At 41.2% G+C, this 26,976-nt stretch overlaps 1 protein-coding gene across 2 annotated transcripts in view; it reads left to right on the top strand.

The window, feature by feature from the left end:
- BCL11A (BCL11 transcription factor A) overlaps nt 1-25,840 on the top strand; it is a 174,918-nt gene extending 149,078 nt beyond the window's left edge. The window contains exons 3-4 of one of the 2 annotated variants that reach the window (XM_056853934.1): nt 10,298-12,025; nt 25,660-25,840. In XM_056853934.1, the coding sequence (XP_056709912.1) occupies nt 10,298-12,025; nt 25,660-25,733 (1,802 nt within the window). In that variant the 3' untranslated portion in view covers nt 25,734-25,840. Of the gene's footprint in view, nt 1-10,297; nt 12,685-25,659 lie in introns of those variants that run through there. The other variant, XM_056853933.1, reaches the window with a different exon arrangement.
- Nucleotides 25,841-26,976: the final 1,136 nt, after the last annotated feature.

Below are 26,976 nucleotides of genomic sequence, written 5' to 3'. Positions count from 1 at the left end.
CGGGCAGGCATGCATAGCACCAATTCAGACTGGAGCCATGGAAGGGAGAGGGAGCTCCGTTTAGCTTATTGAAACCAGCCTCCCTGTGCAGTTGTTAACATTTTAAAGGGGGGGGGGGACCCACCGCCTCTAATAACCCATCTTTTCTCCTTTAAAATTCTAAAAACCATGTGGAGAACCTGGTTTCAGTTAATGCTACTGTGGCCCCAGCCTGAGTTGGGGCTGCACATGTGTTCGTTTTCCATGGTCTTCATCACATTTGTTTGTGCCTTGAGATCATTTGATGTCAGGGACGACAAGACCCTTGGCATGCAGAGCACGTGCTCTGTTGCTGAGCCGCAGCCCTCTCCAAATGCCCTGCATTGTTTCTTGCCCCTCCCCACATTTAAGCGGGAGAAACAAATAGATTACATAAACAAGAAAATACATACAATGTGCTCGTTTTTTCTAATTTATCCTGAATTTTGAATTTAGCTTTAGTTGGCACACAATTGGAATTACCTAGCTGCTGAGAGCCAGCATGGTGTAGTGGTTAAAGTGTCAGACTAGGATCTGGGAAACCCAGGTTCAAATCCCACCTCTGCTATGGAAGCTTGCTGGGTGACCTTGGCCAGTCACACAATCTCAGCCCTGACCCTGGCAAGTATTTCGATGGAGGACCTTCAAGGAATACCAGCGTTGTGACGCATAGGCAAGCAATGGCAAACCACCTCTGAACATCTCTTGAAGCCCCCAGCAGGGGTCGCCATAAGTCAGCTATGACTCTATGGCAAAAAAAAGCTGCAAAAAGTGGATTTTTAAAAAGATGAAATATAAGTGGGAGGGCAGGGGGTATGGCTCAGTGGCAGAGCATCTGCTTGGCTTGCAGAAGGTCCCAGGTTCAATCCACAACATCTCCAGTTAAAGGGACTAGGCAAGTAGTTGATGTGAAAGACTTCTGCCTGAGACCCTGGAGAGCTGCTGCTGGTCTGAGTAGACAATATGGACTTTGATGGACCAAGGGTCTGATTCAGAATAAGGCAGCTTCATGTGTTCAAGTGGCTCTGAAAGTACTCACTTTTACTTATTTTGTTGTTTTTAAAGAAATGTGCAATATAAGCCAAAAATGTTCTTTGTCTTGACATTGTTTTCTGAGGGCTGTTTCAGGCATGCACTCTTGACAATTTGCAAGCAGAAATCTACCAGATCACAGATAGAATTTTTCTATAGTCTCCCTTCATAAGCATACAACACTACCTTATAGTGAGTTATATTGGCCCCTCTAGCTCAGTACTGTCCGCTGACCTGCAGTGGCTGTCCATCATCTGTAGGTGAAAGAGGCTTTTGAATATGGAAGACGTACATAAAATGCAAGCACGTCCCAACTTCGCTTACTTGTTACTGTACACTTGGTAACTGGCAGCTGGATGTATGAACTCTGTTTGACAGCACTATATTTGAAATTATGGTGGAAAACTGCCATGTCCATGAATTTTGGCTTATTCACACATACACTTTTTGTCAAAGTCATGAAGTCATGCATGTGTGAACCAATCCTAGTGAGACATGATGCAAACAAACTAGGAAGCTCACAAACAAGACAACTGCATCAGCATTATCCTGCCTGTATTCCAAAGCACCTAATATAATAGGCATGCTCCTCTGATCCTGGAGAGAATAGGTATGCATCATGACTAGTATCGGTTTTTACTAGTAGCCATGAATAGCCCTCTCCTCCATGAACATGTTCACTCTTAAAGCCTTCCAAGTTGGCAGCCATCACCACATCCTGGGGCAGGTAGTTCCACAGTTTAACTATGCGTTGTGTGAGGAAATACTTCCTTTTATCTGTTTTGAATTTGTCACCCTCCAGCTTCAGCAGATGACCCCACATTCTAGTATTATGAGAGAAGGAGAAAAGCTTCCATTCTCTCCATACTATGCATAATTTTATAGGCCTCTATCATGTTTCCCCTTAACCACCATCTTTCCAAACTAAACAGCCCTAGAGGTTTAAACATTCCTCATAGGGCAGTTTCTCTAGTTCCCTGATTATTTTGGTTGCTATTTTCTGCACCTTCTCAAGCTCTGCTATATCCTTTTTTAGGTGCGGTGACCAGAACTGTACACAGTATTCCAAGCATGGTCTCACCATAGATTCGTGCAAAGGCAGTATGATAGCAGCAGTTTTATTCTCTATTCCTTATCTAATTAAGGCCAGCATGGAATTTGCCTTTTTCACAGCAGTCACACACTGGATTGACATCTTCATCAAACTATCCACTATCACCCTAAGATCCCTTTCTTAGTCTGTTGCTGCCAGCACAGATCCCATCAGTGTATATGTGAAGTTGGGATTTTTTGCCCCAATATGCATCATTTTACACTTGCTCACACTGAATCTTATTTGTCATTTAAATGCCCATTCCTCCAGTTTGAAGAGATCCTTTTGGAGCTCTTCACAGTCCATTTTTAATCACCTTAAATAATTTAGTGTCATCTGCAAACTTGGCCACCTCACTGTTCGCCCCCAACTCCAGGTCATTGAAGAACAGGTTGAAAAGCACCAGTCCCAACATAGATCCCTGAGGGACCCCACTGCTCACATCCATCCATTGTGAGAACTAACCATTGATTCCTACTCTTTGCTTCCTGTTTTTCAGCCAGCTCTCAATCCTTAAGAGGACTTGTCCTCTTATCCCATAACTATGAAGTTTGCTTGGCAGTCTTTGGTGGGGTACTTTGTCAACAGCCTTTTGGAAATCCAAATACACAGTGTCCACAGGCTCATTCCTGTCCAAATGCTTATTGACACTTTCAAAAAACTCTGAAAGGTTAGTACGACAGGACCTACCTTTACAGAAGCCATGTTGGGTTTTGCTCAGCAGAGCTTGCCTTCCTATATGGTTGACAGTTCTATCTTTAATAATGCTTTCCATCAATTTACCTGGAACAGATGTTAAACTTCTTTATAAATGGGTGTTACATTGGCCATTTTCCAGTCCTCTGGTACAGAGGCTGATCTAAGGGACTGTCTTGAACATATATAGCTGCCTTATACTATACTATTAGCTCATTATTGTCTGCTCTGAGTGGTAGTGGCTTTCTAGGGTCTCAACAGAGGAAGGTCTTTCCTAGAGTTGCTGTCTAACATCTAGGGATGCCACAGACTGAACCTGGAATCGTATGCGTGCATAGCGTGTGCCGTGGCTCTCCCTTCAGACAGGAGGAAATGCCTCTTTCAAGATAGAGGTTGCTTTGACATATACATGAATCATTTAAAAACAAAGAGTGGACAGGCGGGCTTTCCTCTTTAGAACTTAATTTAATTACCTTAACCAGGTGACAGCTTTAGTTTTCAAGGCCATCTCTTTGCTTTGTTTCTGAGTCTCTGTGTATATTTTTTAAGCTGAAACATCTAAAAGATTTACCCCCCCCCTTTAAAAATCTTTTATTTTCTCAAGTGCTGCTTTTTCTGGAAATGTGAAACAAATTGTTGCAGAATTTGAAAGTAGCTCCTTAAAAGCCACAGACTTTCCCCCGTCAACAGTTTTGAGGTTGACGAGAGAAAATTCCATCCTTGGATGGTGTTAGGAGCCTGCCTCAAGTCTTGGCACCAGTGAGCTCCAGATTGGCTGGATTAGTATGATTTGCTAAACAGGGGCCTCCTCGGCCGTGCTTGGCCTGGCCTGGCTCCAGATATCGCTTAGCTGTAATCCACTGCTTTATTTTCATATGGCGGAAGAAGCTGTGCCGTGGCACAAGTGGCTATGGTGAACTGAGGCTTGGATTTAGCCAGGGTTGTGTACCCTTTGCACTTAAAGGGGGGAAAAAGGTAATTCAAAATTACACACCAAGAAAAATAATTCTGCAAAGTAAAAAAATGTGCATTTATTGGAGTATTTAATTTTTCTGTTTCTTCTAACCATTGTGGAGGGGCAGTAGAGTCTGTGAACTTTCAAGCATATTTACAGTGCAGACCTAAGACCACTTCCCTGGGAGTAAGCCCTGTTGAAAGATTCTGAGCAGACCAGTTCAGGTTTGCTCTCTAGAGCTGCTCAGGGTTCTGCAGACTCAGATTCCTGCTTGTGTCTGAGTAGAATTACAGAGTATAACAGCACTGGATTGAGTTGCCTTGGCATGTTAGTTTAAACGTCTCACTAGCAGTAAGTCAACTTCTTGATCTCATATTTGGGATGCATTAGCACACAGCCAGCCATATGGGAAGCGCACATCTCTTTCATCCACTGAACACTGCACTGGTCAGGCTGCACCTAGGGTATTGTGTGCAGTTCTGGAGGCCTCACTTCAAAAAGGATGTGGACGGAATAGAGTGGGAGCAGAGGAGAGTAACGAGGATAATCAGTGGCCTGGCGACCAAGCCCTATGAGGAAAGACTGAGGGACTTGGGCATGTTTCGTCTGGAGAGGAGGAGGTTGAGGGAAGACATGATTGCTCTCTTTAAATATTTGAAGGGATATCACTTAGAGGAGGGCAGGGAGCTGTTCCTGTTGGCAGCAGAGAATAGGACTTTCAATAATGGGTTTAAATTACGGGCAGAAAGATACCGGCTGGATATTAGGAAAACCTTTTTTACACTAAGAGTTGTTCAGCAGTGAAATTAGCTTCCTAGGAAGGTCGTGAGCTCCCCTTCACTGGCAGTCCTTAAGCAGAGGCCGGACAAGCACTTGTCAGGGATGCTCTAGGCTGATCCTGCAATAAGCAGGGGGTTGGACTAGATGGCCTATATGGCCCCTTCCAACTCTATAATTCTATGATCCTGGGGAGTCAGCCAAAGCTTACGCTGGTCATTTTACTGTCCCTTTGAACCATGTGAATCTTACGGGGGGAGGGGGGGTGCCGAGAGAAGTTCTCCACACAACTGCACTCTGAGGACATTGCCTGTCATGAGTAATGGCAACTATGTGAGACACTGAAGTCCAACCAGCTGCCAGAATGCCTTCATCCTTCTCTGGCTTTCCCACTGCCCCCACACTTTCAAGCCTTTCTTCAATACTGAATGGTGCACCCACTACTCAGTTTCATACTTTTCCTATACTTGTATGGAACTACCTGTGGTTAAGTACACAGGACCTATTTATTTATTAATCAGGGTGTTGCATTCATTTGTGGATGACTCAGAAGCAAAAGAAGGAGAACACTGGCGGTTGCCTTGAGGCCTCCCATGCACTTCCCCCGGTTTCTCTCTCAGAACAGCCTTTGTGTAGGCCTCTGCAGGTTTGATGCCCAGGGAGTTTCAAGCAAAAATAAAGGCACAATGGGAGGCACATGTGACACCCCTACATGTGCTTGTTTCCTTGACCAGGCATGTGGGACCAACTCCCCCATCCATCCTGAGGGGGTATGGGAGAGCATCTTCTTAGTCAGAGAGCCCCTGTCTGAATTTAGGTATAAATGGAGGCTGATCGTGCCTCAGTTCAGTTGTAGGCCAAATGAACTTTGAGTCCTCAATCATTCTTATGGCTCTTTTGGTACAACTCAGTTTTATTTATCTGTTTAACCATCCTGCTTTTCTTCACATGGATTATGAAAACAAGTAGTTTTTCTTGAGTCAGTGTGTTTGGGGAGATTTGTGCAAACATCTGTTTCCTATGAAGGACAAAGGTTGTGAGGCTTCCCTCATGGAAACAGGTAAACAGTGCAAGCCTATGCAGAGTTGCACCCTTCTGAGGCCTTTGGCTTGAAAAAAATGATGCTACTTCATAGTGTGTTGGGGCAAAGACCTCACATTCTTTTTGCAAATTTCAACCTCTTTTGTTGATCATTTTCTAATTCTTTAATACATTGGTAATCCTGCATCGACTGTTAAGATCTCTCTAGGAGGTAAAATGGTCAGTCAATAGCTTTCATAATTAATCAAGTACTAGTAGACAAATTAGAAATTGTGCTTCTTCAAAGTGGGAGGTAAATCATTCATAGATTTTAACAATCTTGCTGGCTTGTGCGCTCTCTGTCTTCCCCCCCCCCCCATTTTCCTCTTGGTCACCAAACAAGAATGGTAAAATTGGAAGCTTGTTTTTCATCTGAGCAAATGAAGAAAAATATTACATTTTATACTTCAGTAGATCAATGAAGCCTAAATTTTTTTTTGCTATGCAAGAAATCAATTCTAGCCTTTACAACAGTTAAAGATGTTATGAAGAAAGTCATTTGCCAAATTATGGGATGTAACACATTTATTGATGACTGTAGGTTAGGAATGTTGGCTTCACGAATGCTGTAATACAATCTACTGCCCCAACAAGAAGCTGAATGAAATACAGATTATACTGTGAAACTGTAATGCATCATTTGCTATTAGTGGACTGGTAATAATTACCAGTTTCAAAGCTGCTTTCCCCCCCATGTAATCTTTACTCTCCGCCGTAACAGCCTTTCTCATTGACATTATGATTACACCAGCTGCCCTTCTGATCCAGAATATCTAGTTGATGGGAATGCTAAAATGCAATTACAAAAACTGTATGTTGTATCCTCATTATAAGATACAGTGCTATTTCTACTGACCTAATACATAAACTCGCAAAGCAGGGGTAGCATTTCATTGTTAGCGTACCAGAGGCTGATGGCATCATTTGCTATGAGTTGTTAAGAGCTTTCAGTTTGCAATAGCAAAATAAAACAAAACTCATTGCATTCTCCACTGCCCATTGCCCCCCCCCCCCACCTTTATCATGTCCCCTTGTTTCCTCCCTGGATCCCCCCACACCCCAAGTCCACAAAATAAGCATGCTGGAATGTACAAATCCAATTGAGTTTTCCTCTTTCTGGAAGATGTACATATTTATCTGCTGCCGTCTTCAACGCCCTATGCTAAACATCGTAATGTGGTTCATTAAAATGCTGGCAGTGGCAGAAGATTGAAATGTTAAATATTATTCCAAAGGCTTTTTAAAGCGACCAAAATGTTAAACACCTGCCAGAAATGGCTGAATTGCTCTCTCTCTCTCTCTCTCTCTCTCTCTCTCTCTCTCTCTCTCTCTCTCTCTCTCTCTCTCTCTCTTACTCACCCAATTCAGATTGTCAGACTAAATGTATAATAATAGAGGAACCTGAAGCTAGAGTAGGGGGAAAAAACCCTCAGTGTGAGTCACAGTAGACATAACTGTAAGGCAGCCTGCCTGTCATTTTCCAAAGTCATTTATTCAACACATTGTATAATGAAAATCCCCTTATAAAGCTTTTCTTCTTCTTTGAAGTGAGGAGGAAAACAAGAACAATGAAGATCAGTTGATAGGGACTTCAGCATTTTCTTTCAACATCCATCCACTTCATTTTCCCCTCCCTCCTTTCCACCGGCACGTACATTAGGCATATGTTTGGAAACCTAATTTTGGCATCTACTGTCTAATCTTGTAAAAAGATTTGCCCACAAGAGGGTTATATTGAGTGAGATTATAAACAGCATCGTAAAGTAAATTACAGGTCAGCCTCAAAGTACATCGAGCAGTCAAATACCATTGTAAGTCTTCCTTGTTGTTAGAGGACTAGTACAGTGTGTGTGTGTGTGTGTGTGTGTGTGAGGGGGGTATTGTTCACTAGCAAATCTAGGCGGCTTTTATGTTTTCCAAATGGCTAAGTAGTTAACTTCACAATCAGCTGTCGGGATAACAAAGAAAGAACCCAGTGGCACCCTAGAGACTGACAAAATGTATTCCAGCATAAGCTTTCGTGTCAGGATAAGCAGCCAGGATATTTCTCCTCATCTTTTCTGTAATTTCAGTTCTAGGTAGAGAAGACTATAGTAAAAAGAACAATATAGATTAACTTCAAAAATTACAAATGAACCAAGGAAATATTTTCACCTCAAATGAAACTGCCTTGTGAAGCAAAGCCACTGCATGGGAAAGGGGGGCGCATGGGTCATTGGTAGAACATATACCTTGTATGCCCAAGAGTCCCCGGTGAAGTCTCAATTTGAAGGGTCTCAAGAGTTGGGGGCTAGTAAAGACCTTTCTCTTCCTGAGGCTCTGGAGAGTTACTACCCTTCGGAATAGCCATTACTGAGCTGGATAGACCCATGGTTTGACAGAATATGCATGAAAATGCATGTCAGGCCGTTGTTTTACCAAGGTATATGTGTTCTACCATGTAGATCTTCCATTAACTTAAAGGAAGTATCTTATGAATAGGAACTTTTGTCAGTCCACCGGCTGCATGTAGTGGCCATTTTTTCATATATAAACGAATGCTTGCCCCAGCAAACACAGGAAGCCTGAATGACCAACACAGATGCTTAGTACAAACTGGGGGGGGGGCATTACTCCATGAGGGCTCACACATATTTGTATTCAGGTATTTCAGGACGTGTATCTGCAGCAGACAATATCAATGTAACCTGTGACAAATGTGATTTCCGCATGAAGTGTGGAGCTGCTGTTGAAATGACTGCACTTGGGTGGAATAGAGACCTACCAGGGGATTCAAGAGAATATTGTGGTGAATGTCCAGCATGCCAAACTACATTCAAGGAAAAACACCATCCCAGAAAAGAAGGGAGTTTCCTGTTCTAGCCGAGTGTTGGAATTATTGATTCTATTGTAAACACAGACAACTTTTGATTGATGTTTAGGAGCAGATTGACATTCAAGCTAGCAAGCATTCACCTAGGGGAACGCTGGTTGAGATCTGCCCTGCCTAATGAAAATTTGGGCTTCTTTGCTGGTTGCACCAGCTCATACTAATGGTTAATGTATATTTGCTGCAAAAAGCAACAACCCTATATTTTCTTTCTTGTTCCTCTTTCCCATAATGACTAACTCAACAACAACAACAAAAAACCCTGCAAAATGACATCATGATGCTGTGTGACTTCATCACGTTCTTTTCTATCTGATTGGCTGCTGCCTGTTGGTGCCTGAAAGCTCACAACACAGCAATACCATGTCATAATTTTTAAAATTATCCTGTGCTACTGGGAAGAGATCCATGGCTCCCACTGCTGTCAGCAGCAGTTTTGTGAACCTCTTAAATGCCTTCTTTGAGACCCAGATTTGCTCCAGACATGCAGATAACATAGCACACTGGCTGATATGTAAATTAAACCCATACCTTCCCCAGGAGAAGGCTGATTGTTGTGCGTGAGAGCCTCCTACTGAAATGGTTATCTGTGCTCCATTAAGATAAATTGCTATCAAATACAGATACATAGGATCTTACTGAACTGGTGTTTACAGCTTTGCCTTTTCAATGCAGAGTACAAACATGGCTCCAGTGGGACTTTTATTCAGCCCAAAGGCTGCTTTATAGATATTCAGCAAGATGAACTTCATCTGTTTCTTTTAATCTTTCTCTCTTGTATCAGTTGAACCTTTCCCAGCCAAATGTGGGATTTGAGGTATTCGAATACATTTTTATTTGAACTTTATCAATTCAAAACTCCTAATCCATATGTAAATAGCACTTTCCATTGTCCAACTGTCTAATTATTTGGAATTGTTTTGGTGAGCCCTAAGCCAGTAGGACAAAAATGTTTGTACTGTATTCATAGTTTTCATTTTCTGAATTGTCACCTTAAAATAGCATCTTTGCATCTGGAGGACATTTTAATGCAGTCATTTTTTAAAAAACATGTCTGTTCAGGACAACGTGGCACATAAATAATTGGCTTTAGGCCTTGATTGTGTGGGATGAGTTGCATAACTTGAACTTCCATATAAGTATAAGCAAGTGTCATTTATTTCAGTCGGACTTACTTTGAAATAAATATGCTTAGGCTGCAATTGTGCACACTAACTTGGGAGCAAGTCCCATTGAACTCACTTGGAATAACTTCCAAGCAAGTTTGCATAAGACTGGATTGTACAGTTGCCTATTTATCTGGAAATGCTACACAAATCATTGGAAATTACCTGAGCCAGTCGGTTTTCTTGGAAGGTTTTTTTTTTTTTTAATAGAGAGAAGAGTCTGGATTTTTTGACTGTTTTATAACCTACAGGCTAAAACCTTTTAGGATCATAATGCCTTGAGTATGTTGTTCAAACTGGTTTCAGAGCAGTTCTATAAGCCAAAATAGAACACCTCTAAAGTCAGTGGTCTGCTTTTGGTCTTAGACTGCAATCTTAAATGTGCACTTTAGTATACTGGTCTGGGGTTGGTGTCTCAGTCGTATTCTGAATACAACTACTTATATGTTCTCATGGTTGTCTATTAAACTATAATTAAAGTCCATCTTGTTTTTGTAACCCTGTAGAAAAGAATGACTTGCAAGAAATGAAGCTAAGCCTGAATGATTGACGATCATTAAGGCAGCTGTTTGAAGATTAAACATTGATGCGACTATTATGTTGTTTTGCAGGTAAAGATGAACCCAGCAGCTACACGTGTACAACATGTAAACAGCCATTCAACAGCGCCTGGTTTCTCTTGCAACATGCACAGAACACTCATGGATTAAGAATCTACTTAGAAAGCGAGCACGGAAGTCCCCTGACACCCCGGGTTGGTATCCCATCAGGACTAGGTGCAGAATGCCCTTCACAGCCACCACTCCATGGGATTCACATTGCAGACAATAATCCTTTTAACTTACTCAGAATACCTGGATCAGTAGCGAGAGAAGCTTCAGGTCTTGGAGAAGGGCGTTTCCCTCCCACACCGCCTTTGTTTAGTCCCCCTCCAAGGCATCACTTGGATCCACATCGCATAGAACGCTTGGGCGCGGAAGAAATGGCTCTTGCAACCCATCACCCCAGTGCCTTCGACAGGGTGCTGCGACTCAACCCCATGGCCATGGAGCCCCCAGCTATGGATTTCTCCAGACGGCTTAGAGAGTTAGCTGGAAACACCTCTAGTCCTCCACTGTCACCGAACCGGCCCAGTCCTATGCAAAGGTTACTGCAACCATTCCAGCCAGGCAGCAAGCCGCCATTTCTGGCAACCCCACCTCTTCCTCCTCTTCAGTCTGCTCCTCCCCCTTCCCAGCCCCCTGTCAAATCCAAGTCCTGTGAATTTTGTGGGAAAACCTTCAAGTTTCAAAGCAACTTAGTTGTCCACCGTAGGAGTCACACTGGAGAAAAACCTTACAAGTGCAGCCTTTGTGACCATGCATGCACTCAAGCAAGCAAACTAAAGCGCCACATGAAAACCCATATGCACAAATCATCCCCCATGACAGTGAAGTCAGACGATGGCCTCTCCACAGCCAGTTCCCCGGAGCCTGGAACCAGCGACCTTGTGGGCAGTGCTAGCAGTGCCCTTAAATCCGTAGTGGCCAAGTTTAAGAGTGAGAATGACTCAAATATGATTCCAGAAAACGGGGATGAAGAAGAGGAAGAAGAGGAGGAGGAGGAAGAAGAAGAAGAGGAAGAAGAAGAGGAGGACTTGACTGAAAATGAAAGAGCAGATTATGGCTTTGGCATTAGTCTAGAAGCAGCTCGTCACCATGAAAACAATTCCCGATCTATTGAGGAGAATCGTTCTATTCCAGATGTCATGCAAGGGATGGTCCTGAGTTCCATGCAACACTTCAGTGAGGCCTTTCATCAGGTCCTTGGAGAGAAACATAAACGAGGGCACTTGTCCGAATCTGAGGTGCACAGAGACACTTGCGATGAAGACTCAGTAGCTGGTGAATCTGATCGCATTGATGATGGCGCTATTAATGGTCGGGGGTGTTCCCCTGGTGAATCTGCCTCTGGAGGTTTGTCAAAAAAGCTGCTCTTGGGTAGCCCCAGTTCCCTAAGTCCTTTCTCCAAACGCATCAAACTTGAGAAGGAGTTTGACCTACCTGCTACAGCTATGCCTAACACTGAAAATGTTTACTCCCAGTGGCTAGCTGGGTACGCCGCCTCTAGGCAGCTAAAAGATCCATTCCTCAACTTTGGAGACTCCCGACAATCGCCTTTTGCTTCCTCCTCAGAACACTCCTCAGAAAATGGAAGTTTACGCTTCTCAACGCCTCCCGGGGAGATGGATGGAGGGATATCAGGCCGCAGCGGTACAGGAAGTGGAGGGAGCACCCCGCATATTAGTGGCCCAGGCCCTGGAAGGCCTAGTTCAAAAGAGGGCAGACGCAGCGACACTTGTGAGTACTGTGGAAAAGTCTTCAAGAACTGTAGTAACCTCACTGTCCACAGGAGAAGCCACACTGGGGAAAGGCCTTATAAATGTGAGCTGTGTAACTACGCCTGCGCCCAGAGTAGCAAACTCACCAGGCACATGAAAACGCATGGTCAGGTGGGGAAGGACGTTTACAAATGTGAAATTTGTAAGATGCCTTTTAGCGTGTACAGTACCTTGGAAAAACACATGAAAAAATGGCACAGTGATCGAGTCTTGAATAATGACATAAAAACTGAATAGAGGTATATTAACATGTCCCTTTCTCCTCCCTCCCCCCAACCTTCTCCTGGCCCCCGTGTAGAGATTTTTTTTAGTCCCTTGTGAGTAAAATAATGGAAGCAAAGGATATTAAGAAAGTGCTTGTCACCAGCACACCTGTTTTTGTTTTCCTTTTGTTTTTCCTTTCTTTTTTTCTGTTTCCACCATTTGAATGCATGATCTGTATTGGGGCAATACTACGCAAACTTTGAGCCTTTCTCTTGTGCAATAATTTACATGTTGTGTATGTTTATTAATTTTTTTAATTGGACAGCATGTATGGTATGTTATGGCTGTTTTTAAAAAAATTGTCCCCTGATCCATTGCTGAGCAAAACAAACAAAACCCACCCACACAAATAAAAATATATATATCAGGACAGCTCCATGGCTGTTTTCAGTAAGGTTCCATAAAAGAAAAAAAGAGAGAGAAACTGTAAGAAAAACTAAACGTCAGGTTTTTAAAACACAGAACCAACCAAGCTGCATACATTCTGTAACCCATATCATGTACAGTCTTGCTTTGAAACATATAGAGGAAAATATACTTTGAATTAACTCTGTGGACAGACCAGTAACAGTGGAATGGAAAGTGTCCACAGTGTTATCAAGATTTCTGTCTTTAAAAGATTTAACGTATCGTTTGAGGGGGGGATGGGGAGGAAAAAAGGCCTTTAATTGAAAATTAAGGACATAAGCGAAAAGGTAAATTTGTACTATAATTTGGTTTAAAACAGAAATCTGAGTGCCTTGAATCTATTTAAGCCATGTTGTTGGCATCTCTACTTGTTTTAAACTCGTAGCTCAACTTCCGCACTGGGCAATGTAGATGAGTCCTTAGGACCCAGCCGATAATTCTATAATGTATATCTCACAACAGTGGCTACCTAAAAACAAAAGAATAAGAAGGAGAAAGAGAAAACTAAGAAAGCCCAATAAGTCTTCGTTAATCATCATTCGGAACCCCCCCCCCCATTTTGATTTTAAAAAGTCACCTAACTCAAATAGATAGATTCTATTCCAGGAGCGACTTGGAGAAAAAAAAACCACAAACAGAATACAGGATCTGTCACTCCTACCATCCCCTTTCTCCCCCCAACCCCTTTTGAATGTTTTTTTAACAACAACAACAAAGAATGTGAAAGTGCAGAAGGCCTTGAAAAGTGATTAGATAAACTAGGAAGAAAATTCATCTTATAAAGATTTAAACAATATCTTTGAGTGATTCTGTCACAGGGGAAAATGAAAGAAGAAAAAAGGAAAGGAATCAAAACAATTAAGTCCAAACCCACTTGGTTGTCAAGTTGACAATCAAATTAGAAGCCTACAACTTTGCATACCATATTTCTATCTATTGATCTTTAAAATGAGAGAGAAAGAGAGAGAGAGAGAGACGTATAAACAGACGGGCAATAATATTGTACTGAGTATAACACATAGCAAAAAAAATAGTGATTTATTAGCACAAAGTGGTACTGTTTGCCATTTAAAACTAAGAACAGGTTATAAGCTAATATTGATATGACGATGATTAACTATGAACTATAAAGATTTGCCTTGAAGTGTGACATTCTGAAAAAAAAAGATAATTTTAAAAGAGTAGCAGTATATATGTCTGTGCTCCCTAAAAATGTACTTCATTTTGTTTTTAAGTTTTCTTTTTTTTTGTCATATGCTATGTGGTTAGTTGTGTTGACATGGATAAAGGATTCATTGTTTTTTCTAACTAAGCTAGCATCTGCCCCCGTTGGATGTTCACATAGCACTTGACTCTGCCTGGCGTGTCTGAATCTTTTCCTTTAATCAGAGGTACACAGGTTGAGTATAAAAAATCTTTTAAGACTGCTCAGATAGGACAATTTAAATGCACTGTACAATTTTCCCAGTTTACAGGTCTATACTTTTAAGGGAAAAATTGCAAAATTAATGAGAAAAATTAAAATTGAGCATGATCTCACTTATGAGCATAGTAAAATAAAAAACTCTGCCAGCTTGCCGTTTACTTGACTAATGACTGGGACGCAACATTATTACGGCGCTGTGAATGGGAACAGGTCCTATGATTATATTAAAAATAATGAATGATTGCTCTCGCTCCTACAGTGCAAGGATGTTTTTTTTGTACAAAACTTTTTAAAATATAAATGTTATGAATTTTTTTTAAAAAAAACTTCATTATGTTTAGGGGAGAAAAAACCTGTATTTTAGGGTTCATTGTCTTGGTGGTGTACAAGACTCGTTCTTCATTGAAAACCAGTAGTGGAAATCCTATGCCTTGGATATACACACAGCTCTTCAGGTTGTAAAATAAATGCATTTGGGGAAAGGTTTAAGAATATATAGTACTTAAATATAGGAAAATGCACACTCCTGTTGGTTCCTATGCTAAGAAGAAGAAAAAAAAAGAAGAAAAACACATTTATGGTCTCTCTTTTCTGTAATTTCTAGAATGGTATTTGAATTTAATGTTCACCTAGAGTAGGCACTATATAGTATTTATAATGAAGCTTGTATTTTTAACTGTTGCTTGTTTCTCTTACAAAAAAGGTATCTATGTACCTTTTTTTTGGTAGTGGAAAAAACACACACAGACACACATACAAACAAAACAGGCTGCCACAGTATATTTTTTTAATTTGGCAGGATAATATAGTGCAAATTATTTGTATGTTTCAAAAAAAAAATTACAATAGTGTGACATTGTACAGATAAGAGGCCATATAATGGCTGTTTTTTTGGGGGGAGGGGCAAAAATCTGTTTGAATGTCGCACTAACCAAGCGTCACAGAGGGTTGTACATATCAAGGTTCTTTTGGGGTTCCTTTGTTTTCTGCTGCCATATTGTATGCAGTAATGCAAGGTGATGATGTTGGTTTGTTCTGTAGTGTGCTCTTTGATCCCCATTCTTCTTCTCTTTACCCCCCTTTTACATTCCAGCATCTTAAACTTCATATGCAGTAAAAAGAAAAAAAAATTATAAAAAAAATAGAACGAAAGGAAAAAAAAATTAAACAAGTTTTGCAGGATTTTTTTTCCATTGCCAAAAAGAAAAAAAAAAGTTAAAATGGTGCTTTATATATTTAGATTGGAAAGGAATTTCATATGCAAAGCATATTAAAAAGAGAGAGAGAGCCCCACTGAAGTTGATACCTTTTTTTGTATATGGCAATGCAAAATATTTTGTTATTATTGGGCCTTTTCTATTCCTGTAATGAAAGCTGTTTGTCGTAACTTGAAATTTTATCTTTTACTATGGAAGTCACTATTTATTATTGCTTACGTGCTCTGTTCAGAACAGAGCCGTTGGATTTGATCTTTTATTTTTCTTTGGGTTTTTTTATTATTTTTTTATTATTTGGATGACCAAAGGTCATTGACAACCTGGCTCTTTACTGTAATTTTTTTTCCTAGTCTTTGTTAAATTCTATTGGGAAAACCACTGTCTGTGTTTTTTGGGGGGTTATTTTTTTAATGGGCAGTTGTCTGCATTACCCTGTTCATTCACCCATTTTGTCCCTTAATTGAAAAAATAAAAATAAAAAAATGCTTAAAGTACACTCCATAAGCTTTGCGTGTCCTCATTTGACACAGTCTGTAAATTTCCCTCAGCAAGAGAAGCAGCTTTTAAGAGAAGACCACTGGGTTTTCTTCGTGGGGGCATTTTGTTCTACGCATTAGTAGCCTAAAGACCCAGAAAACTCCCTATTTATAGCGCAGTAAAATGCTTTGCCCCCCTGGAAAAGTGTCTTTGGTCTTACATCGATGGCAAAGATTTCATCCCCTCCTCCTTTAACCAAGGGAACAATTCTTTTCCATCTGGATTTTTTCTCTCCCCCCCCCCATTTTTCTCCCACTGAGAATGCATTTAGCGAAAGTCTAAAGGTTGACCTAATTTGCTACAACATCCAGATCATTCATATTTTCTGTGAAAGGGTCTCTCCCCAGTTCTTCCACTCCCCCTTCTCCCCCGTTTTGCACCATTGTGTACAATCACAGACAAGCTGAGAAACAAAACAATATATGCAACTTCTTCCCAGTACAGTAACGCCCCATCAATCCCTCCCTTTTGCCTGCTTTAAAATAAACTAAATCCCAGCCTGATAGGTGAATTGGAAAGATCTGATTTCTGCAATGCCACATTATGATGTAGCAAAAGCAAAGATTGCTGACAGGCACGCATGCAGGAGAATGGAGGCTCATCTTGGGGTATGCAGCTGTTGCATCCAAGATCAGCCCCGGCTGGGGAAACCTCTTTACCACATTGGTCCAGTTGGAAAGAAACCAGGGGCAGGAGCTGCTCTTCTTTTTTAAAAATATATTCTGTACAATGGATAGTTTTATCAAAACATTGTGTATACATTGTCTTTAAATATCTGGACTCTGGTTCTGATTACATATATATATATATTTTTTTCCTCCTGAGAGGTCTGTATATGTTGTCAAGTTTTACGAATACTGCATGTTGCAGCATCTATTTGCTTTATTAAAAACACATACCTCTGTGATACTGTCTCTTGCTGTTCCTAATGCAACGGAAATTGTGTATTTCTTGCTTCCTTGGGGAAGGGTGGGGTTAAAGTCATAATATCACTGTCATTTCAGTTGCGTCTTTTGTTGCCTTGTTTTGAACAAATGCCTTCTGAAGATACACCCATTGTACTAAGGAAATGCTCTTCGTCCCGTCCCCCCCCCCCCGGTCTCCTGTGTCCAGAACACTGGGGCTTGGCCTGGTTTGGGTTTAATGGCAGTGGACTGAGTAGCAAATAACCCCTTTAGGAGCCAGGCTGAGCTGCAGCTCAGTTGTACACTGGCTGAGCAACAGAGCACAAGCAAGTTGTAGGATCCACACTGTAGCTTGGCGTGATCACCAGCCTGGGTTGGTGTGACTTCCCAAACTGGGTCAGCACTGGGCTTATACACTTGACCCTGCCCCAAGTTAATGAGGAAACTTGCAGCCTCTCCTTCTGTTTCTTGCTATCTCAGAGGACACAGTAGAGTTCCCTCTAATGCTCAGAAAAGGAAACTTAGAACACTGATTTACAATAAATGACAGTTATATGATGAGAATGTAGAATATAGTGTTGTATGCCTGGTGATGTTCTCTCTATGTATTGGAAATCCACTAATTTGTGACACATTGGCTGGGATCAGAAGTCCCATAGAACTCATGCTGTGAAGGAGCTTGTTGAAAAATCTTTTATGTGTACATTGTGATTGTTAGTGTGGAGCTTCTCTTGCCATGGAAGGGAGCTCCTGTTTGTGCAGAGCTCTAAATGCATGTCAATACTAAAAAATGCTTAGTGTTCATAGTATTTCACAGATGTTATGCCAGTAATCCATACACCACTCCTATAAGGCAGGTCAACATTATTATTTTCATAATGCATAAGGGGAGCCTTGAGACGCTAGTGGCTTGCACAGCAAGTTTGTGGCTTAGTGAATTTGAACTTTCTTATAACCAACCACTGTGCTGCACGGTAACTTCAGAGACCTAACTCATACTGAAGCTCTTGTACTGGCATCCATTGTATGGAGTTGGTTATCCTTCCTAATGTGAGTAATGAGAAACTAAAGACCAAATCATGCTGTGCTGAAAGATATGGTGGTAGTTTATGTTTCTTCTTGGTGCTATTGTTATAGATTTTATTTATTAAATATTGTATATCCTGTTCCTCAGCCCAAAGGCTCTTGGGGCGTCTTTCAACAAAATAAATACTAAAATAGAATTGATATTGAAACCCCACCCAAAAGCCACAAGACCAATCTAAAACAGCATAGTCATACTATAAGACTAAGCCCCACAAACCATTCAAAACACAGTGGCAAGATTTAACACAAGCAGAACAAGAAATGGGTGAGGGATTGGAATCTAAAGTGAAATTAATCAGAATGTAGATTCTTTTTTTGCTGTCAAACCACAGCTGACTTTTGGCAACCCCATAGGATTTTCAAGGCAAGAGACATTCAGAGGTGGTTTGCCATTGCCTGCCTCCACATCACACCCTTGGTATTCCTTTGAAGTCTCCCATCCAAGTACTTGCCGGGGTTGAGGCTGAAAGTATGTGACTGGCCCAAGGTCACCCAGCAAGTTTCCATGGCAGAGTAGGGATTCAAACCTGGGTTTCCCAGAGCCTAGTCCGGCACCTTAGCCGCTACACCATGCTGGCTGTCATAGAATATAGACTACAAGATCACAAATAAACGAAGCCAATGGTTACTCCATTGGAGCTCCAAGTGAACAAAAAATATCTTTAGCTGGTGCCCAAAACATATCAGGTCTAGCACCAGACAAATAATTGGGGGAGGGCATTCCACAGTAGGGATATCCTGACTGAAAAGGTCTAGCAGCATACTTTTTTGCTTCGAATCCAGATGGAAGGCGAAGCAGGGCCTGTGCTGAATACCTTAATTGATGGACAGACATATGCAGAAGTGGGTGGTTCTTTACATTCTTTCCCTTAAATAGTTCTCTGGGCCAAGTGCTGTATAATGTTTTGTGTCACAGACCATAACTACAAAAGGCCACAAACTTCACTGCGCTAACCATACAAAACTGCCTCATACCAAGTCAGACCAGTGGACCGATAACTAGAGAATGGCTCTCCAGCATAGCAAGGTCTTTCCCAGCTTACCATCATCTTAAACTGGAGTTAGTGGGGAATAAACGGAACTTTCTACATGGAAAGCTTCTCCCAACTAGCACTCGGTATGCAATCCGAAAGTGTTTAAATAATGCAAAAATATAATTTATGATATTGCATATAGCACTTTTTGCAAAAAAAAAAAAAAAAGCCTCCGAAGTACAATACTGTGAAGATTTACTGAAATTAGTGGGTTAGACTGGAGTAATTTGGCATAGGATTGTACTGCACATGACTTGCAACAAAAGAGTATCATGAAATCAGGTTCAAAACTCAAAATACAGTTCTAAAAATGAATACATTTAAAAGACAGCGGAAGCATATGGAAAGTTCTGTGGCCACAGAAGATATTGTGAAAAAATAGGTTTTGTCAGTCATTTAATAGTTCCATTTAGAAGTTTTTAATACTGATCTATCAAGTTGTTTTTGAACTCTGCAAGATATATAGCCATATGCAGAGTGGTATTGACTTTAGTTTTTAAGATGTATGTAAGGATATTATATAATTTAAAAGTAAATATAGATGTTATGTGCATATGTTCTATAATAAATTCTTTTTTATAGTCTAACATTCTTGGCTAGCATACAGGCATAAGTTGTCCTTCGAAATGGGTCACTCACTCTACGTTTTGTATTTTGTTCCATGACTTACACCTCTATTCCCAGAAATGTGCTTGGATCTATGAAGCTGTCTTATGTGGTCAGACCACTGGCACAGTATTATGTTCTCTGACTGACAATGGCCCTCTATTGTCTCTGGCAAGGGTCTTTTCATGTCTTCCTTTAAATGGAGATATCAAACAAATCACGTGATCTACTAGTGGATGTTATTCATAAGAGGGCTATCTATAAGAAAGGGCAATGGCTGGCCCATTCTTGTCAAAGCTTTTCTTATATTTAACCAGAGGGAATCACAGGAATCACCTCTTGGAGGCAAAATGTTCCATCAGACGTGTCTACACAACGAATGTTTATCAGTTTCATATCAGTTTATTGCTTCCCCAAAGGATCCTGGGACCTGTCATTTGGAGAAGATGCTGAAAATTGTGTACCAGAGATCCCACTAACCCAACTACAATTCCCTGGAGCATGACATGACTGTGAAACCAGGTTAAGTCTATACTATAGACATGCCTTCTGTCTGCAGCAGTCACCCTCTTTCCTCCATCTTCATACCAAGGCCTTACTGCACTATGATCATGTTCTTGAACTTATTTTCTGGGTTCTCTTCGGACTTCCAATGTAATATTATTTTTTTCCACAGAAAGATGTACATGAAGAATGTGACCTCAGTAGCTCGAGATCCATGTGGAAAGATCTTTGAGCAGAAGTAGGCAATGTTTCTGGCACTTCCTTGCAGAATATGTTTTGCATTATTATGTAAACGTCTTTCTGTTTTAATTTTCCCCTGATTCATCTCAAAAAGAAACGTTGGATCAGGATTCTGGTATCTGATGGAGGGAGCTTTGACTCTTGAAAACTCATAATCTGGAAATCTTGTTAGCCTCTAAGGTGCTACTGGACTTGAATCTAGTGGATCAGGGTTGGGTCTCTCTAGGAGTCACTTAGCGCTCAGCCTGCCACACTTGGTATCTCCCACGCCCTGTTGTGACTATGATTTCTGTTGATATCTAGTCTATTGCTTCTTAGTTCTCTGTTGTCCTTCTCTAGTTTGCTTCCATGTAAATTCCTATCTCCTTCGAATCCCATCGTCTTCTTTATTCTCCTTTCCAGTATCCAGTTTGATTTGATCTTTATATTCCAATTTCTTGCTGACTGCTTATGGAGGAAGACTTGAGGACCACCCGTGAGGTGACATAAGACATCTCGCTGTTGTAGAGTGAGTGATACAAGAAGTCACAGAGGATGCATGGCTCAACTCCAGGTTGGAGAACATAATCTCCTGGTCTAGATTCAGGAATGGCTGGATCCTCTCATCCTATTTATGCTTGTCTTCTTTTTTTCTCCCACCAACCTTAGCTGTGAGCCAATGTAATCTGGTACCTAAAGAGCCAAGATAACTAGAGCCTGTTGGGCAGGTCAGCAAAACCCAAGTTTTCCATGAACTCAGTAGAAAGCCTTGGGTAGATTGTTCTGAGATCACTGCCTCTAGGAGGTCTTTTGCCAAATCAGAGTTATGAGGACAAGAGAAAGGGATTGGATGTTGCATGCCAGCATCACTAGCTGCCTATGCAGTCCAGCCTCTTCCAGAGCTGGCTAATGGCAGTGGTATGTAATGTCTGGAAAGGATCTGAGGAAAGTTTCACTGGCCATAGATATGGACTTTCCTATGCAATATCTTTTCCAGACATCTTTGGGTATTTGCTGCATATGGAATTAATAACAGCAACGAGCCCGTACTGTTTGAAATAAAACAAACCACAGTTTGAATGGGGATCATCACACTGACATACATTTTTCCTGGTATTGCTAGAAAATGCCACTGAGGGACACTACCAGTGTGATGGTCCCAATTTACATGACGAGTACTGTGTTGATGAAAGTCCATCCATAAATACCTTTAAATAAATAAATATGAGCAGAATTTGCTATGGGAGAAGCCAATCCTCACAGCAAGTATAGGGTCCAAACTGTCTGTGGGGTTCATGAACTTTCTTCCTCTCTTCCATTGTGGCTTTTCCCCATTTCTGTTTCACTGAAACCACTCCAAGATTTTAAGAGATTCCTGGCTGGTATTTCTGATCCAGTTAATCTTTCTGTAGTCCTTGACTCCTTCCTCCTTGAGTGACTGTGATACTGTCCTTCTTTGTTCAGAAATTTCCAGCCTCTAGGTCTACTTTCTCTTTTTTTCTTTGACTGGAAGTGCATTTCCAGGGTCTCAAGTTGAGGCCTTCAGCATCACCTACTGCCTGATCATTTTAACTTCAGATTCCAGAGGTCGAACCCCGTGATCTTGTACATGCAAAGCAAATACTCTGCCACCAAGCTATGGGCCCTACTTGCTGCCTGACAACTCTTATAAGGATGATACACAAATTTACCCTACCACCTTCTGCCCTGTTACAGATCTCACAGCAGTCTCTCTGCTTAACTCAGCTGTCGAGCCACCCTCTCAAACCAAGCACGGTCAAAATAAATCTCCTTAAAACTATCTCGTCTTTGAGGCACGTGGTCATGGAATCTTCTTCAACATATTCTCCATCTACTCCCCTTCCACATAATCAAGTAGTCCTGCCATTTCTTCCTTTTTAACCCTTCCATACTTTCCTTTTTTCTCTCTGCACTTGGGCTGAATTAAATTACCACCGTCACCTTTCACTGAGTTGCCAGTCCAACCATATCTGAAAGCAACATGGGTGTGGAAAACATTTTAATCTCATCTTAGACCCAGTTCTTACTGGACTCCATATACACTATTTCTTTACATGTTGATGTCTCCAAGGATCTTACAGAACACTACAGTGGTCTTTGAAGACTCTGAAGTTTTGATTTATCCCTAGAAGCGCTTCCTGTATTGATCTATTATAGTCCACGTGACACACCATGCAATTCATAGGGCCACTATGACTGCCAATGCCACACCATCCATTGAAAAAGCAAGAACACCCTAAAAACTGTTCCTCATAAATGCTCAGGTAACCAATAGCCCAGTCTGTATGATCTACTGGATAGAGGATTTGGTTTAACGTGATATGCCTGGGTTAATATTCCAGTTAATTCTCTTTTTGAAAATGTTAAAGTGAACAAGGTTGGCTGCATTGAGAAGCTGTGTTGAATCAAGCCAGCAGTGTACACATTGTTTTGAAACTCTTGAGGTTAATCACTTTGAATGTTCTTCAGTATAACCCTATTCAGTTGTGCGATTATGGAAGAGTTAAAGACAGTGCATATATTTTAAAATTCAGATTTTACAAATGAAACCATATTTGAATGCAAATTTGGCCTTAAGAACAAGAGGGTCAGTTCAAACACTTACCTAGCCAACAAGGTGGAATAAATGCATGTTCTCAACTCACGCATCTAAGGCAACGTGCGAGATGGGGCCTTCCTTGCAGAAGCTTAGAGGCGCAAGGGCCGAACTTGCACGATTCCCCTTTTTGTGATGGGAAGAATCAAATGTGCACAGGGTTGTGAGTTATTACATGGTAATCTAGGCAAACCAACACACTGATACTAGGCAGAATCGATTTATATTATACTGTGCTTCTGGTCTCTGATGCTGATGAGCTAAGACATTGAGAGGCATTGTAATTAAACACTCAAGTACTAGTTTTATACAAGTAAACCTGCTTAGGATTGCACTGTTAGCCCCATTTCTTGTGTCTGGGATTGTACACAGGAATGAATGGCAGCTGAGGCATGTAAGAGAATAACTTTGATAGCTCCTCTATTAGGGAGGATGGAGTTGAAGAGGCCTTTGCTTAGCACATGGAAGTGAATATGTGGTTGGGAGGCACGGTTGCTGCCCTTTCAGCCTTGGCTCATATCAAGAGAACTGTGTTTTGGAAGAATGGGAAAAGGGAGACAAGAAAACATTAAGGAGGGAAAAGAAACTATTTTTGTTGTTTTATGTGACCCTACTTTGTTTTCTCATGTCATCCATACTCATCACTGAGATTGTGAGCTCCTTTAGAGGGAAGTACTGACATCACTGTAAGCTACTCTGAGCCTATGAGGTAAAGCAGAGAATAAAATAATGAATTGAGAGCCTATTTGGTGCCTGCTAACAAAGGTTCTGCCTGTTGGACCATCCCTCAAGATTCAGTGTATACATTTCCTCAGTCCATATTTTTCATGTCACACATTTGTGTATCCAGCATAAAATGGGAGGAGAAATTGTAGTATGTGGCAAACAAAAAATGTTACTGTGGAGATCACAGAGTTAAAAGATGGAGGGAAAGGTCACATGGGGCAGAATGGACTGCTAGACCTGTTTGCAGAATTGAAGCTGTAGCAAAGATTGATGGAAAATAAACATTCTGGAAATTTCAGTTCTTTTGGTGTTAAAGAATGTTCCTAACATTGAACCATTATTGCACTTTGTTTTCAAAACATGCCCTGTGTTGAGGTAAGAGCTCCTTTTAAGAGCTTATACAGAGGAATGCTTAAATATCAGCACCGCTGAGAGGAAAGGGTAGTCGACAAGAACCGAGTGGCATACAAGTTGAATAACAACATAACTTTGAGAGGACAAGGTATCATAGCCTTAACAAAAACAGTAATACAAAATGTGACATTTTTCTAGGACTGTGATAAATTAATGGTGTTGTAAAGGCATGAACCACTGAGGCCAATTCACTGTTTGTTAGATTTCTGAGATGGATTTTGATGGCAGCCATAATATATTCTTAAACTGAAGGAATGTTCTGTATGAGCCTGACCCACACTCCCAAGACACTTTTTGATGAGGAAAAAAGATATCTAAATAAATAAGAATGATAGGAAGGGGTGTGGGGTAGGACAGGCAAGGCTTCAAAATTTTCAGTAGCAATAAACCTCAGAAGGTCAAGCCATTCCAACAAAATCTTGGTGCCATTCGCCTTCTGCTGGTTTGAGTGGACAGTTTTATGGAAAACTCTGAAACAATATCAAAAATTAATGCTAATAAAACTACCTGTACTTTTCACAGATAAGTCTGAGTTGTACCACTTCAGATTGAAGATGGGGGCTCAAAAATCATAATACACACACACAAAAATTAGATGTTGGGAGGAAGGATTCTAGCCTATTGTGAATATTTTCTGTGAGAAGGGTGCACTTTTGTATGGAACCCCCACTTATAGCCTGAAATGATACAGGTATAATACCTCAGCGAGCAGTAGCTTCATATTAAGAATGGACTGGAGCAATCTCATAATTTCAGGTTATTCCACTATTATAAACCAATAATAATGACTTTGCAATTAAGGACATGCTCATACTAAGTTTTATAGGGTATAGTATGTACCTATGCAGTCAGACTCTGTTGGTCTCCCATACAGTTTATTTCTTCTTCTAGCTCTGCCCTCAGGAAACATCATCCTTCACCTCCATCGAATAACCAAGCCCTGCTCAACTATCTGCTGCTGTTGGTGTAATAGCTCTCCTTGAGTTTGGTCATGTTTGTGAATAGGACTGTTGCATCACTTTGAAACAGAAGAGATTCTTCAGCATAACCCAAGGAAAAAAAGTATGGGCGGGACAAGTCCTACGTCCACAGCTGCTGTGAAACCTGAAGAGTCTTGCAAGGCATAAGGGTTTCACCCAAATTCCATGTTACAAGAACTCTGTGGGACTGGGCATCAGCCCTGCTTCTAAGCAAAGACCTTGTAAAGTCTTTATGATGATTTTATTTCCATGATTATGCTGTATGTTGAGCTGGACTCAAATGCCCTGATCCAGCAAGAGAATTCCGTGCTTGCTCAGCTAATGCAGATACACAGCTGCATCCCCATCACAATAGCCATGCCTACTCATTGAACTGGCTGGATGCCTGCGGAGGTGCATTTTCCAACTTAGGGCCACTACTCGATGTGCTTAACTAGTTGTGTATGTGTCTAGAGCCGGATTGGGGCGACGTCATTTCTCTGCCTAGATTAAAAGGGAGTTTGTTCTCTTGGATGACACGCCCATAAACACACATGTTCAAGTAGAGTATCTCCTCACTCAGTGTGTTGCATAATTGTAAACAGGAATAATTTGCCTTTCGGTCCATATTACACCTATTTTTTTTCCTCTGTCCCCATCCTTCTTTGTAGGTTGGCGTAGCGCCCAGGGGACTCCTGATGTGTGGCAATTTCCGGATGGAAGCTCAAGGCCGCTTAAATTCTGAGAGAATGTGAAGTGCAATGGGGATGTGCGCCACGTATGTGACATCCGAGTGGGGTTTGCTGTTGGGTTAGTTTGTGATGCTGTCTGGCAGAACAGCTTCAGGAGTCGCCATGCAAAAGGCAGGATCCTACGAGACCCACACACCCACAACACACACTGCCTGCCTGATGGACTCTTTATTTATATATTTTTAATATGGTACAAAACCCACATCATTAAAAACAATCATCCATCAAGGGCTTTCCATGATCGATATGTTTTTTTAAAAAATATATTATTTGACAATCTTGAAGGCCGTTTCCAAAATGGCACTGGGAAAGCCACCTGAAAACATGCTGATAGACTGGACCAGCAAATAAGTCCCAACAGAAAAATGACCAGCCCACTGAAAATATTACAAGTCCATCTACCCATGCATAATTTGTGACAACAAAAACCCGAAAGAAGTTTTTAAAAGCAGCCAAGTTTCATACAGTTTTATAAACTGATAATGTATGAAATGGAAAGATCTTTATCTGGGATACTGAAGAATAACAGCTGGTCAGAATAGAGAGGATTGGGCTTTGTGGACCAATGGTTTGACTCCGTGGTATAAAGTAAATCCTTGGACTCCTGCTCAACAGGGCACAACAGGGAGAGATGTGTGGGGTGGATAAACCTCTTACACTTGTCTAAGGTGAATTCTGTGCAGTCCAATGTTCGTGCTGGGATGGCTCCCAGTTAGGTCCCCACACACCCTTTTTCCATCAAGAGAAACTACAGGAAGAGAAATGAGACCACGTCTCTCATGACCTCACCCATATTGAGGTGGTCATGTACAAGCTGATTGTGCTTATGAATTTTGCATTGACTTTTAGAATGTTGTTCCATGTTCGTTGCACAATCCTGCCCAGCCTTAGAAGTCAGCTCAAGTAGCAACTGCCAACCCAGGAGCTGTTGTGTCAATTCTTGGTAACTCAAAAACACTGGTTCGCTTTTCTCCCTGGCTGTGACATTGACCATAGGGCTGGGATGTTGCTCATTTTGACCAGTCAGATATTATTAATTAACCATCTGTTACTTAACTATGATCAAACATTGTCTAATGTTACATCATGATGCCTATCTGTCATTGGGTCAATGGTGACCTACCTTTTCATTGTATCACTTTAATCCGATAGCAATAGTTAGAGCAGGGATCCCGAATATGGTGCCCATGGGTATCATGGCAGCACCAACACCTTTCCTGGTGCCCACCAAGTGTT

The sequence above is a fragment of the Euleptes europaea genome, chromosome 7, assembly GCF_029931775.1.
Source record: "Euleptes europaea isolate rEulEur1 chromosome 7, rEulEur1.hap1, whole genome shotgun sequence".
NCBI lineage: Eukaryota > Metazoa > Chordata > Lepidosauria > Squamata > Sphaerodactylidae > Euleptes > Euleptes europaea.
This window is presented reverse-complemented; position numbering and strand designations above follow the sequence as displayed.